Source organism: Chlorella variabilis, assembly GCF_000147415.1.
Source record: "Chlorella variabilis unplaced genomic scaffold CHLNCscaffold_38, whole genome shotgun sequence".
NCBI classification, from domain to species: Eukaryota; Viridiplantae; Chlorophyta; class Trebouxiophyceae; order Chlorellales; family Chlorellaceae; genus Chlorella; species Chlorella variabilis.
Genome location: NW_005435050.1, coordinates 168,541 through 181,777, shown reverse-complemented (window position 1 = coordinate 181,777; position 13,237 = coordinate 168,541). Strand labels below are relative to the sequence as shown.

The window sequence follows — 13,237 nt, the reverse complement described above, 5'->3', positions numbered from 1 at the left end:
GATAAATTTCCCCCCCTTTTCCCCCCCCCCCCCCCCCCCCCCGCCTCAGGTGGTTGTGGCCACCTGCAATGGCGCTGGGGATGCCAGGCTGGAGGCGCAGTGCTTCCGCATCGTTGTGCTGGACGAGTGTGCGCAGGCCACTGAGCCATCGAGCCTGGTGCCACTAGTGAAGGGCGCCCAGTGCGTGGTGATGGCAGGAGATCAGAGACAGCTGCCGCCAACCGTTGTTTCTGAGCGTGCTAAAGAGTGAGTGGTGGCTCTAACCGAGGCATGCAGCTCGGCAGAGATCTGGCTGGCTGCTGCTGTGTTGAGGCTGGGGTCACCTGGGGTCACCTCGTGAGATCACCAGGTGATCACCTGGTTCATTACCCCCAAAACTTACCCAGAACTGACGTGCACGCAGGATGTACCACCTTGACGTGCCTTTGTTCACTCGCTTGCTCGAGGGCGGGGTGTCCAGCCGGCTGCTGGAGGTGCAGTACAGGATGCACCCCGCAATTTCGGAGTTCCCTTCACGTCACTTCTATTCTGGCCGCGTGCAGTCAGGCGTAACGCAGCAGGACAGGCCGCCCGTGAGGGTGAGGGGCAGTCAGTGCTACATCCTGGATGGCTGACCAGCGTCGCTGGTTCTGCAGGGTATGCCTTCTCACCCCCGCCCCGCACTTCTCAACCCTCAACCACCTGCCTCTCACCCTATCCCCTTCTCATGCAGGGCGTGCCGTGGACCAATCCTGCGTGCCCAGTGCTCTTCATCAACATAGCAGAGGGCAGCGAGCAGCAAGCTTTGGCTGGCAACAACCGGCGAGGCGGCAGTGGCGACAGCAGCGGCGCTTCCTACAGCAACTCTGAGGAGGCAGAAGTGGCCATGAAAGCACTGCAGCGAGTGTTGCAGGAGGATGACAGTGTGCAATCCATTGTCCTGCTGTCGCCATACAAGTGAGTGCCCCACCGGCCCCTGCCTGGCCAGCTGCCTGGCCAGCTGCCATCCTGGCGAGAGAGGAGAGAGAGGCACCCCAGCTCATAGCCTGCCCCCTTGCGTTGTTTCCACTTTCATAGCCCTGGCCGCCTCCCCACGTGCCTTTACTTGCAGCGGCCAGGTGCGGCTGCTTACTTCACTGCTGAGCCGGGCAGAGCTGCCAGAGGGGGCAGCCGATCGCTGCCAGATCACCGTATCGACGGTGGATGGCTACCAAGGCCGGGAATCCGACGTGGTTATATTCTCAACAGTTCGCAGCAATCCAGCTGGCAGGGTGGGGTTCCTCTCGGATGAGCGGCGCCTTAATGTGGCCATCACGCGGGCGCGGCGCGGTCTCATAGTATTGGGCAACCAAGCCACTCTGCAGCACGACCCGAATTGGGGCGCCTGGATGCAATGGGTGGCAGAGCAGCGGCGCCTACGCCCAGCAGCCTCGACCATTGCACCTGAGATGCATCAGTGCTTTCAGCTACCTTCGTGACTGATCTCCACCATGCCTTCATTCATCAGCACTGTGATATTGACTTTTAATTGTTTTGCAACCAATTTGTTTGGAATAATTGTGAGCGCTCATTTGCTGGTTGCACTTAGCTTTTATTGTTCATGTTGTTGCTGCCGGCTACCTGCTCTGCAAGAATTCTATCAAGTGTTGCACGCTGCCAGACAGGATGGTATTTTGCGTTTCTGCCTGCCGCAGCGTCTCTGCAGGCCAGTGTAGGGTCAGGGTCATCATGCGATTTGGAGATGCATTTCCAGCAAGCAGTCACGGCCCAGCTACCTACGGCTGCCCACCAGAACCAGCCTTGCACCGGTCCTCACCTTCGTGCATGGTGGATAAGTACACCAGCCGGCAACGGCCCATATGCACCTTGGCACTCTTCACGGCATGCTTCACCACCGGCGGTGGGTCTCCTGCACAACAACAAGAGACCTTGGTCACCAAGGAGGCGTTTCGCTCGCTGATGCTGTCAGGGTGGATCTGCCAAACGCCAAATGCAGGCGCCTGCACCCACTGCCACCTGAGTCTGCTGTGCTCACCCAGCACTGGCCTGCATCATCCCCACCCACAACCTTCCTTACCCGGGTTGCTGCTGAAGCTCAGTTCTTCATTTGTCAGTGGCCGAGCGATGCGGCTTTGCTGCTGCTGCCAGTGCTGCCATATCTGCCAGTTTTCGGCCGCTGGCGTACGTCCCGCTTCTGCTGCTCCCTTGAGCACAGCAAGGTCAGCGGGCGTCGCCACAACGTGCCAGAGGCAGCGAGGCACCGTGGATGCCGCCGCCAACCGCTGCACCTCCGAGAGTACCTGCAGCAGCCACCAGCCGCTATCAATGTCACAGGCTGGCACCGCGCCAACATAGCAAAGAGGCTCGGCTCGCCAATACAGCAACCAGCAGCATTGCTTCGCGCACCTGTGTTAGCTGCGCCGGCTCCATCTGCTGCAAGGTGGGTGCGTCCAGCACCACCAGGATCCCAGCCGGAAACGCCACCGTGTGGGATAGTTGTGGCACCAGCCACTCTGAGCCTTGTAGCGGCCGCCGCCGACTGCAAGGAAAAGGCAACAATGGCAGGAATGTGGGTTGGCACATTAACGCTTGGCAAGCCGGATTGCCTAGCTGTCCCTGCCAGCCGCTGCACAAGCCCCACCCTCTAGTCCCACTCACACGCCCCACCACCACGCATTCTCATACAGGAACTCACTGAATCATTTCACGTAGCACCAGGAAGCTGCTGTCGTGGAATGCGTGCACAGACGAGCTGGCCAGCAGGTGCGCCAGGCCCAGCGGCAGCACGTCTGAGCAGCGCTCCAAGCCAGGAACTCGTATCAGGGTTGGATGCAGCATTAAGACATCGGCCACTGTCACCTGCAGGTCATGTGGTCAACAAAGCTACAGCGTTGACCGTTCGTGAAAGAGCCTCTCGAAAAAGATCGGCTGCTGCATCTGTTTAGGCAGGCCAATCCCGGCGCCCAACAACTGAACATTAGCAGCAGCGCCAGCAGCAGCAGATTGAGCACACTTGGTTGGTGTAGGTGCTGGCTCCCAGCCCACGCAATTCCTCCAGAATCTTTGCAGTCATCTGCAGGCCAGCTCAAGTGCGGGCAGGGGGTCAACCAGGCACACAGTCACACGGGTTGCCAGGTCCCTCCCCGTGCGACTTCTCACATGGGCAGGGGTTTCAATCACACCGCCGCTCTTTACCACACCCCTCAAAGGCACCCGCATGCCCACAAACCTCATGGTGCTTGGTAAAGCCCACCAGCGCCACGCGCAGCCCCTCCAGCGGCTTTGGGGCGCCTGTGTCATCCACGAAGGTGCGGATGGAGGGCAGGCGGGCTGGCCGAGAAACCTGCACAGCCCGCCGGCGCGGCGTGGCATAGTGCGCTCCCAGCCCCAGCTCCAGCGCCGCAGCGCTTTCTGCGCCCGGCTTGTCATCTTGCCCCGCGTCTGCCCATGCCAGGGGCAGCCGCCTGGCATCCTGCCCTGCCGCTGCTGCCGGCCCGCTTGCCGCCGTCGTTGGCACCAGGGCGGCTGCTGAGGTGCGGTGCAGAATGCCGCGGCCCGGCGCGCGTGCAGCGGCGGCATCTGGGCGCTCCAAAGGGATGGGTACTGCCAGCAAGCCAAACAGCGTCATGCTGGCTGGGTCCAGCAGGTTCGGCACCAGGAACAGCTCAAGGCCCTCTTGCGTGGCGGCGCCACCATCGCCCTCCCTGCCACCACCACCAGCAGCCACAGCGGGGATGGGGATGTGGATGGCCTGCCGGTCCCGCCGCAGCATCTCCCACAGCGCCATCCACTGCTGGGCCATGGCCTCCTGCTGGGAGGGCGGGGCCTGGCCCAGCACCAGCAGCATGCTGGCCTGCTGCCAAGCCCGATCCTGGTGGATGCCTGCACCCATGGCATGCGGCACACGCGTGGCCAGGCGGCTCAGCCACTTGCATCACGATGGCACGCTGCAGCTGCCTGCGATGTCTGGCTGTCTGGCTGGGCTAAAAGCCTTGGTGCTCCACACAATGACACGGGCTCGACATAGAGCCAAGCCATCAGCCATGCCTTCAACCCACCGAGCTCATCCATCCACATGAGGCATGCGGGGGGCTGCCGCCCCGCGCTCGTGGCCGCCGCCAGAGGCTCAAGCCGTTGCGCTGCCGCGCCGCTATGCAGATTGCCTGGGATGCCGTAGCACAGCAGGCTTGCCGCAAAGCTGCCCCTCTGCAGGCACAGGACGCAGTTGGCTGAAGGGGACCAAACGCGATGGGGAAAGGCAGGCGCACCTGCCGCGCCGCTCAGCGCTGCCACCAGGACAGGGAACTTGAACAGGGCAGCCAGCCAACTGTGGGCAAAGTACTTGCTGCTGGCTGTCTGCCCGGCTGGCGGCCCAGGTACAGGCAGGCAGCCTGGTGCTGCTGCGTGCACCCCACCTGGTGCGCCAGCGGCAGCTGCAGCGGGAACACCCCTTTCAGGCCCGCAAGCGTGCAGCACTTCAGGGAGTGCCGCTCATGCAGCAGCCGGATCGCCTCGTCGCTCTCGGTGATGATGCTTGAGAGGCGGCGGCTGGTGCCATCCACCACGCGCCCCATCTCCTGGGCTCGCCGCTTGGCAGCCTCCTCGTCCCCCTTCAAGCTCTCAAACAGCATCGTCAGTGTGTCGGTCCGGGCCACAGGCGTGCCGCCGACCGATGCTGGCGGCCTCTGTTGCCGCACCAGCTGCTGCCGAGCGGGGAGACTGGCGCGAGCAGGCACCACTGCCCCGCCGCCTGCCCCTACAAGCCTGCCGCTGCCGGCAGTAGGGCGGCCTGCCGCTGCTGCTGCCACCACTGTGCCGACGGGAGTCGCAGGACGGCCTAGTGGCGGCCCATACCCGGCTGCACGCCCGCCGCCAGCCGCTGGCTGCTGCTGACGCTGCTGCTGCTGTGCATTCTGTTGCTGTCGGCGCCGCTGCTCAGCCTCCTCCTGCCGCCGCTGCTTCCTGTCCTGGCGCTCCTTCCGGCGCACTTCGGCGGCAGCGACGCGCTTGGCGGCGCGCTGCGCTGCCTGCCGCTTTTCGCGTGTTGCCACCTCTGCCAGCACCTGGCTGCACTCGGAGCAGTACCATGCATCTGCCCATGGCTCTGCCCGCAGCGGGATGCAGCAATAAAGGTGAATGCCGCCCAGGCAGCCGCGGGCGGCGTTTTCGCACAGGACCAGCCGTGTCGCGCCGCCCGTGTCGCCACACACCTGCGCCGTGGCAGCAACAGACAACAGGGTAAATTGAAGGGACGGGTGAGGCGGGGTGCACGCCGATGGCAGCATCACCGTGGGTGATGCAGGGACTGGCGGGAAAGGACCGGCGGAAGGCGCGGAAGGGGCGGCATGACGCACTTGGCAGGCCGCGTCTGTGACCACCCCCTGCGCCCCATCCATCGTTTCAGGACTCCATCATCAATCCTAATCGAGCTCGAGCTGCTGCGGTCCTCTCGAGCCACCGCCGACAGCACTGGGGCACACAGCGGGTGCAAAGCCGATAGTTCCCACTCCTCAAGAAGAGGCAGGCGACCGGTGACAAGCAGCCGGCTGCAGCCTGCAGTCCTTCAATTTTTCTAATCGGTTGCCAGCGGGCACTGTAGTTTTGCCTCCAATGACCCACTTGATCGGGGAAGCGATCACGATCCATTGCTTGCAGATGGTTCCCGATGTCGATGCTCTGCTCCTCGCTGAGCGGCCGAGGGCCACGCCCAGCCTGTCCATTCTGCAGAGCTCCCGTATCCGTGGCGCCCCCCTGCGTCTGGCAGACACATAGGCGACTGTCCCTTCGTCCTCTCCAGAGCATAGCGGCCGCTGGGACAGGTGCCGACGCCGGCGAGGCGGGTGGCGGCGGCGGACACAGAGCAGCGGGCAGCAGGACGCAGGCCCCCTGGACCCTGACATTTGACTTGAAAGAGCGGGACACGCAGTGGACAGAAGAAAACCAGGCCCGCTTGGTGCGCATCGTGGCGGGGTACCAGCTCAACCTCGCAACGGAGGAGGTGGAGCGCCGGCTGGACGAGCTGTCGGTGCTGCTGCCGCAGGTGGCGGTGCGCTGCGCCTACATCAAACCCAGCACGCTGGCGGAACTGCTGCGCGATCCGGCAGCCCTGGTCGCCCGCCTGCTCCAGCTGCGCCAGCTCATGCCGGGGGCCGACATCTCGGCTCTGGCGGCGGCGGAGCCGGAGCTGCTGCTGCTGCGGGACGTGGCCGCCATCCAGGCCGACCTGGCGCGCCTGAGGCAGCTGCTTGGCGACGGCGCGGAGATTGACGGCCTGGTGCAGCAGCAGCCCCAGTTTCTGGATGCCCAGCTAGTCAGGTGCGCGGGGCAGAGGCAAGGACCTGCCTGTACGCAAGTGCCAGCAGGCAGGACCACAGCAAACCCTTGCGAGCCCTTTGTCGCCGTCGGTTACTCCTGACGCCGTGCACCTGGTATCCACCTCCTACGCTGCCGACTCCTGGGATGCAGCGAGGTGCTGGCGGAACTGCGGCGGCTGGTGCCACACGGCGACCCCGTCAGCACATTGCTGGGGGACACATCCTGGCTGCTTCGTGTGGAGCGCGGGCGGGGGCGGCTGGGAGACGACCCAGATTGAGAGCCCCGACGCCTGACGCCGGCGGTTACCTGGTTAAAATGGGGATTCGTCTTCCGGTGCTACTATTTCGGTAGGCTCGTTGTCATGCCTGGTGCTGGAAGCATAGCAACGCTCTTGCAAAGCAACTACAAGAGTTGTGTTTAAAGGCTGGTGCAAGCGTGGTACCGATGTTGTGTGCAAGAGAGGTGCGAGAGGCAGAGAGCTGTAACGACCCAGATCAAGCAAAAGAGAAGTTGTTAGCGCATGGAGAGAAGTGCAGCTCCTGGTTGCTGTGCTGCTGCTGCTGCTGCTGCCGGTGCCCGCTACACGCGCTGGTAGAACAGCAGGTATGGGCGCGAGGTGAGCACCTGCTGCTGAGACACCTTGTCCACTCTGTCATCGTCAAAGTGCAGCCACCTGCAGCAGAGAGCCGGGGGGGCGGGGCTTCAAGCAACCGCCCAAGCTTGCTGCAATGCATCTCGAGCAGCCCAGACCACCAGCATGCCCGTGGCAGCGCCCGTGGGATATTTCCGCCGCGCGACTCACGCGCCACACGGCTGCCGCACGTCGGCGGTGTAGTGGCCGCTGCCGATGGTCTTGCCGTGGTGAGTGACGGTGGACACCAGATCATACTCGGCCCCGCGCTCCCCGCTGTCGGACGCCAGCCAGGTGCGGTTCATCTTCAGCCGCGGCGGGAAGGCCACCGGCTTGCTGCGGCACAGAGAGAGATGGGAAGACCGACGGTCGGGGAGGGCGCTCTGCCTGCCTGCTGTGCACACCGCACATGAATGCCAGCTGTGCCTGCCAGCAACGAGCAGCAGCTTGTTCCCCACACGGGCGCCTCACCCCGGCACCCACCTGATCTTCTGGTGTAGGTTGGCGGGGTCGAAGCGCATGAGGAAGAGGACGAGCAGCGGCGGCAGGCGCTGCAGGCGCACAACCTTGGTGGCCTCAGTGGGCGCAGAGGTGTCCTGGGGCTTGTAGCCGCTGATGCTCTCGGTGGCGGTCAGCAGGTCCAGGGCATCATCCACAGACTTCACCTGCAGGCAGCGAGGCAGGCAGCAAGGCAGGTGAGCGATGCAACCGCCATGGTGGGGAGGGGCAGGAGCAGGAACCAGGGCAGCAGGGAGCAGCCAGGTGCGGGGACGGGTTGCAGGAGGTGCACAGCCACTCACACTGTCGGGCAGGATGTGGAGCGAGAGAGACACAAAGGGCTGCGGCGTCTCCGAGGGCGGGTGGCCCTGGCAGGTGACGGTGCTGCAGCAGGGCAGGCAGCGCAGCGCAGCAGTTGAACACCACGGCAGCTTGCGACGTGTGCGAATGCAGCTGCCCAGCCCCGCCACACATCCCACAACCGCCACAATGATGCCCACCTGAGCGTCGTGCCACGGAACAGGCCCGACACAGTAGTCTCACTGTCGGTCTTGAGCGGCTGGCGCTTGGTGGTGCGCCGCCCACTGCGCGTCAGCCACTCGTCCTCCTCAGCCGCCTTGGCCGCGTTGGCGGCGGCGGACGCCGCCGTGGCAGACAGCGCGGCGCCGCCGCCCGACAGGCGCGCCCACTCCTGGTGCATGCGGTCGACCAGGTACTCCAAAAAGTCGTGAGCATCCTCCTGCTCCCACCGAGGCTGCACGGCAGGCGGCCGGGCAGGAAGGCAGAGGCAGCGGGGCGGCAAGGTGGGTGCCGGGAGCGGCGATGGGTGCAGGGCCGCAGCAGAAGAGGGCCAGGGGCGACACGACAACGGGAGGGGCATGGCAGCACAGCAGCGATTGTAGCGCAAGGGCTTGCCTGCAGCGACATGGGGCCAGTGCTGCCGTTGGACTTGCCAGGCCCCAGCACGATGCTGCAGGTGCTGGTGGCGCCGCCGCCGGCGCCGCAGCCATGCGGGCGGAAGCTGTTCACCACCTCCATGAGCATGCCTGGCATGAGCGGCCTGTCGCCCAGCATCAGCAGGCCGGCAGCCTTAGCGGCGCCCGCCGCCGCCGCGCCCACCCCCTGCTGCTGCCCATCCTCTGCTGCAGCGCCGCCGCCCTGGCGCTCCCGCGGCGCCTCCACGGGCTTGAACTCAGCCGCCAGCTCAGCCAGCGCAGCCAGCGTGGGCGTGGCGGCCGCATCCAGCTCCGGCGCCGCCTTCCGCAGCGCGGCCAGCAGCTGGCAGAAGCGGCTGCTGCCCAGCAGCGCCTGCAGGATGCTGTTCATGAAGCACAGGTTGCCAGGGTTGAACAGGCCACGGGGCTCCACGCGCGCCACCGCCGCCGCCGCAGCGGCAGCGGCAGCAGCGTCTGTGCCGGCGCTGGGCGGCCTCATCGCCTCTGGCAGCTGGCTGGCAACAGCTGGCGCGGCTGCCGCTGTTATTGCCGTGGGCGCAGAGGCGGCAGATGCTGCAGACCTCGTGGCCCTGGGGCTGCCGCCATTGGCCTGGCTGCTAATCATGACGGGCTGCTGATGGTGGGGGGCCAGGAAATCGCGGCCGTCCCTGCTGCCGCTGTGGCCATGCCGGCCCCTGCTCCTGCCGCTGTGCGGACCCTCGCGGCCGCCATAGTGCCCCCTGCCCCCCCGGCCGGCATGCGCTGCGTGCGGGTGAGCGTGGGGGTGCGGGTGCTGCTGCTGCTGCCGCTGCTGCTGCTGCAGGCTAGGCGGTGGCGTGTGGCCGGGCGCTCGCTGCGGGGTGGTGTGCGGGCGGAACTGCGTGCTGACGGGGGCGGCCTGGCTTGCAGCCAGCGCGGCCCACGACTTAGGGGCAGCAGGAGCCTGCGCTGCAGGCGGGGCCACACTTGCCGCTGCTGCTGCCGGCTCGGGCACTGCATCGGCTCCCGCTGCTGCGTTTGCCGTCCCATCTGGCAGAGCGGGTGCCACTGCTCCTTCTGCTCCCTGCACTTGCTCTGCCAAAGTGGGTGGCTGCTGCTGCTGCTGCTCAACTGCTGCTGCGGGCTGAGCGGCTGGTGGCTGCACAGGCCCCTCGGGTTCTAGAGCAGTGGCCACGACTTGCACCGGGGCTATTCCAGCAGGCACCTCTACAGATGGCTGCTGCTGCTGCATGGGGGCACCCTCTGCTGCTGCTACTGCAGCCGCCACAGGCGGCGCTTCAGAGGCAGAAGCAGGTGCTGCTGCGGGCTGCTGGGGCGACGACTGCTCCTGAATGTTAAGCTGCTGCAGCTTCTCGCCTGCACCCACATCGCCGCTGCTGCTGCCGCTGCTGCTGCCAACAACCTCTGGCACAAGCCCCGCGGGCAGCGGCTGCTGCGGCAGCTCTGCTGATGCTGCCGATGCTGCGACTGGTGAGTGAGCAGCAGGCAGCGAGGGTGAGGACACCTCTGCCCTGCCCGAGGGTGTAAACACTGCAGAGTGGGGGTTCAGTGGGCTGGCGCTGCCGCCAGATGCCACACTCCCAGCTGAGCCCTGCCGCGCGCCCAGCACCGGCGCAGGCATGCTGCGTGGCGACACAGGCACACCCTGGCCAAACTGCCGCTGTGGTGGGTGCATCGGCGGGGCATGGTGGCCCCAAATCGGCGGTGGCGCACCGGGGGCATGCGGCTGCATGTGGGGCAGCACTCCCGCTGGGTGCACAACCGGGTGGCCGGGCAGCGGCGCTGCAGGGTGGTGCACCGGCGGGGGCATGTGGTAGGGGTGCACCGGTACCCCTGCAGCACGGCAGGACACACAACCGCAAGGTGTGGGCAGGCACTGCAGGCTCCATGGACACACTGCTATCAGTCGGTGAGGCAGGCAGAAGGGTGCATGCTCTCCCTGGCTTCCTCGCACCAAACACGCACTAAACCCAACTCCATTGCCGCGCACCTCGGCCCCACGAGGGGTGGGGGGGGTGGTGCGGCATCGGCATCACCCCCGGAGGCGGCGGCATGCCAAGGTCCATGTGAGGCAGAGGGGGAGGGTGGGGCCCGCCCGCCAGCGGGTGCGGTGGCATGCCTGGGTGCGGTGCCATGAAGTGCGGGCCTGCAAGCGGGGTGGGGCAAGTGAAGCGCGCGCTTGAGCGCCTGAGCAGCGGAAGCTGTCTGTCGGGAGCACACAGGAGCACAGCAAATGGTATGCGGTGGTGCTGTCTGTGCCTGAATCGTGGCAAAGCCTCCCCAGACCCACCTGCACCCTCGCCCATCATTGGAGGCGGCATGGCGCCTGGTGGGGGCATGAAGAACGGCCCTGGCGGCATTGGCCCAGGCCCAGGCAATGGCATGCCTGGCATTGGCACCAGGGGAGCCGCAGGCCGTTGATGCGGTGGCGAACTGCCTTCCACTGCTGCCACTGCTGCTGTCTGTGCCTCTGGGCTAGCAGCGGAGGGAGGTGGTGCAGCTGGTGCAGCTGGTGGCTGTTCCTGCTGCACGCGCTGCTGCTCTTCCGGCTGCCGCTGGGCAGGCGGCGGAGGCGACGGCTGCTGCTCCAGCTGCACAGCAGGGTGTCCAGCTGCTGGTGCGGCAGCACCAGGCTGCGACTCACTTTCCGCCGGGGCCATTGGCTGCGCGTCTGTCGCCGATGCTGCTGGCGGTGCTGCTGCGCCTGCTGCAGAAGGAGCTGCAATGGGAGCCTGCTCTCGCGGGGCAGCGGCGCTCGCAGTGCTGATGCCGGTGGCCGGCTCCTCTGCTGCAGTTGCTGCTGGAGGCTGCCATGGTTGCTGCTCTTGTTGCTGCGGCTGCTTCTTCTTCATCAACATTTCAGCAAACGAGGGCTTGGCGCCAGGGGCAGCAAGCTTGCTGGGCGACACACTCAGGGCTGGCTTGGGCGGAGACGGTGCTGCTGCTGCTGCTGCTGCTGGCTGCGCTCTTGCAAGAGCTGCAGGCGCCGGATGCTGCTGCTGTGCAGCGGCAGAAGCAGTCGGTGCAGACTGCAAGGGCGCAGCGACGTCTTGGTTGACTGGCGCGGGGGGTCTTGCTTCTGCCGTGGCTGCACTCTCACCGGTATCCTCAGACGCCGGTGCAGGCACTGGTGCTGCTATTGGCGACTGCGGCATGGGTGGCGCTGCCTTCTGCTGCTGCTCTGCTGTCGCTGGGGCAGGCGATTCAGGGGCAGGCCCTGCCTGCTTTGTGGCAGCTCCGCCTGCCGCTGCCGCTGGTGTTGCTGGTGCTGCTGCATCCTGTGGGGCTGCAGTGGCAGGAGGTTTGCTGGTTGTTGGTGCAGCGGCGCTTCGCTGCGGCTTACTCTGCAACAGGGAGGCCCAGGATGGTCGAGGCCCGGCTGGCGCTGCTGCTGGCCCCGCTGTTGCTGCTGCTGCTGGGGCAGTCGCCCCGTTGGCAGCTGCGGCACTGGTTGCCGCTCCTTCGTGCTGCTTCCAGGCTGCAGGCGCAGGCTGCCCTCCTGCACTGCTGCTGGCCTCTGCTTCCTGCGGCAGAGACGCCTGGGCGCCACGGGACGGGCCTAGCTGCTTCAGCACGTGCGGCTGCTGCTGCTCCTGTGCCCTGCCCCCAGCCCCAATGCGGGGCGGATGGGGCACACGTGGGCCCTCGCGCCTGCTCGCACTTGCATGTTGCTCGCGGCCATTGCCGCCTCCGCCTCCCCGCCCCGCCCTGCCTCCGGCGTAGCCGCTGCCAAAGCCTGCCTGCTGGGGCTCGCGGTCTCCCCTGCCGCCTCCTCTGTACACCTGCTCGCCGTCCCCCTGCACACAAGCATGAGAGGTGAGGATGTGAGATGGTGGCTAACGCCTCACGCTGCCAGCGCTCATGGGCCACCGCTGATCGCCAGTGCGCGGCAATCTCCCACTCCAGGCCCTCTTGGACCGGCTGGGCGCGCTGATCGAACGGGTTGACGGCACACGGCAAGCCCTGCTGAGCAGCACCGCACTCACCCTGCCCCTGGGCCTGTACCCAGTGTTGCCCCGTTCTCTGTCCCTGCCGTATCCTTCTGTAGGCTGCTGCATTGCAGCGCCCCTGCTGGTGAGGAGTGCTTCTCTGGCTCTGCAGCCGCTGCTGAGGCGGGCCAGATGCAGAGCAGGTGCCAGCAGCCCGGATGGCAGGCCTGATCACCTGCGGAGGCGGAGCAACGCCACCGTGGCGAATGCAAAGAGTTTCTCAAGAATTCGGCCCCTCTGGGGCTGCGTCGAACAGTAATTCCGTTTATAATCAGAAGTTGCCCATGAAGGGGCCTTGGCGGCCCTTCCGCAACACACCCGGCCGGGTTGCCACCTGAAGTTGCCGGGCGGGCCTGAAGCATGGCGGACCCCCTGATTTTGAGTCCCCAAGCCGCCCGGCGGCTCAGGCTGCTGGTGGCGCACGGCGCGCAGCTGCCACCGGGCCTGCACGCGGCCGCTGCGGCCGCTGCCGCACAGACTGCCGGCCGCCCAGCCCCCAGCCCCCTCCCATGCCTCACTGGACACGGTGGCGCCCTGCCTGCGGCCCTACTGGCAGAACCGGTTCCGGTGCATGGCGCAGTGGTTGGCAACTCGGCCCAGCCCACCCCTGGGGGAGGCAACGCCTGCCGCAGTGGTGGCAGCTCCTGGCACCACGAACGTGATGTGATGTCTGAGGTGGCCGTAACCCTGCGCACGCTGCAGATGCTCAAGGTGAGGCAGCGCAGGCAGAGCCAATATCCCTGTGGTTGGTTGGTTGCGGTCCTCTGCTTCCCGCTGCTGCTCTTATCCTGGTGCTGCCTTCTTCTGCCGGATGCATTGCAGCTGAGCTCTGGGTGCATGGTGGTGGTTACGAATGAAGGCAGGCCAGAGGTGCCGCCCCATCTGGCTCG

At 66.1% G+C, this 13,237-nt stretch overlaps 4 protein-coding genes across 4 annotated transcripts in view; 2 read left to right on the top strand and 2 right to left on the bottom strand.

Moving 5' to 3' along the window:
- Positions 1 to 1,620, top strand: part of CHLNCDRAFT_59413 (hypothetical protein) — a gene marked incomplete at its 5' end in the record, with an annotated part of 3,381 nt that extends 1,761 nt beyond the window's left edge. Inside the window, 4 exons of the mRNA XM_005842904.1 lie at positions 50 to 246; positions 404 to 578; positions 713 to 936; positions 1,091 to 1,620. Of these exons, the coding sequence (XP_005842966.1) occupies positions 50 to 246; positions 404 to 578; positions 713 to 936; positions 1,091 to 1,457 (963 nt within the window). The 3' untranslated portion in view covers positions 1,458 to 1,620. The remainder of the gene's footprint in view (positions 1 to 49; positions 247 to 403; positions 579 to 712; positions 937 to 1,090) is intronic.
- Positions 1,621 to 2,670: 1,050 nt separating this feature from the next.
- On the bottom strand, positions 2,671 to 5,375 carry CHLNCDRAFT_141790 (expressed protein; the record flags this gene model as incomplete). Its single annotated transcript, XM_005842870.1, has 7 exons — positions 2,671 to 2,838; positions 2,993 to 3,052; positions 3,209 to 3,861; positions 4,038 to 4,185; positions 4,395 to 4,698; positions 4,834 to 5,189; positions 5,334 to 5,375. The coding sequence occupies 7 exons, from the start codon at positions 5,373 to 5,375 to the stop codon at positions 2,671 to 2,673; spliced, it is 1,731 nt and encodes a 576-aa protein (XP_005842932.1).
- Positions 5,376 to 5,634: 259 nt separating this feature from the next.
- On the top strand, positions 5,635 to 6,571 carry CHLNCDRAFT_141789 (hypothetical protein; the record flags this gene model as incomplete). The annotated part of the gene is made up of 3 exons (XM_005842903.1): positions 5,635 to 5,646; positions 5,777 to 6,294; positions 6,445 to 6,571. The coding sequence occupies 3 exons, from the start codon at positions 5,635 to 5,637 to the stop codon at positions 6,569 to 6,571; spliced, it is 657 nt and encodes a 218-aa protein (XP_005842965.1).
- Positions 6,572 to 6,873: 302 nt separating this feature from the next.
- CHLNCDRAFT_55534 (hypothetical protein) lies at positions 6,874 to 12,416 on the bottom strand (the record flags this gene model as incomplete). The annotated part of the gene is made up of 10 exons (XM_005842869.1): positions 6,874 to 6,967; positions 7,097 to 7,261; positions 7,409 to 7,590; positions 7,726 to 7,807; positions 7,924 to 8,177; positions 8,312 to 9,819; positions 10,072 to 10,191; positions 10,349 to 10,504; positions 12,020 to 12,155; positions 12,345 to 12,416. The coding sequence occupies 10 exons, from the start codon at positions 12,414 to 12,416 to the stop codon at positions 6,874 to 6,876; spliced, it is 2,769 nt and encodes a 922-aa protein (XP_005842931.1).
- Between the last annotated feature and the right edge of the window lie 821 nt (positions 12,417 to 13,237).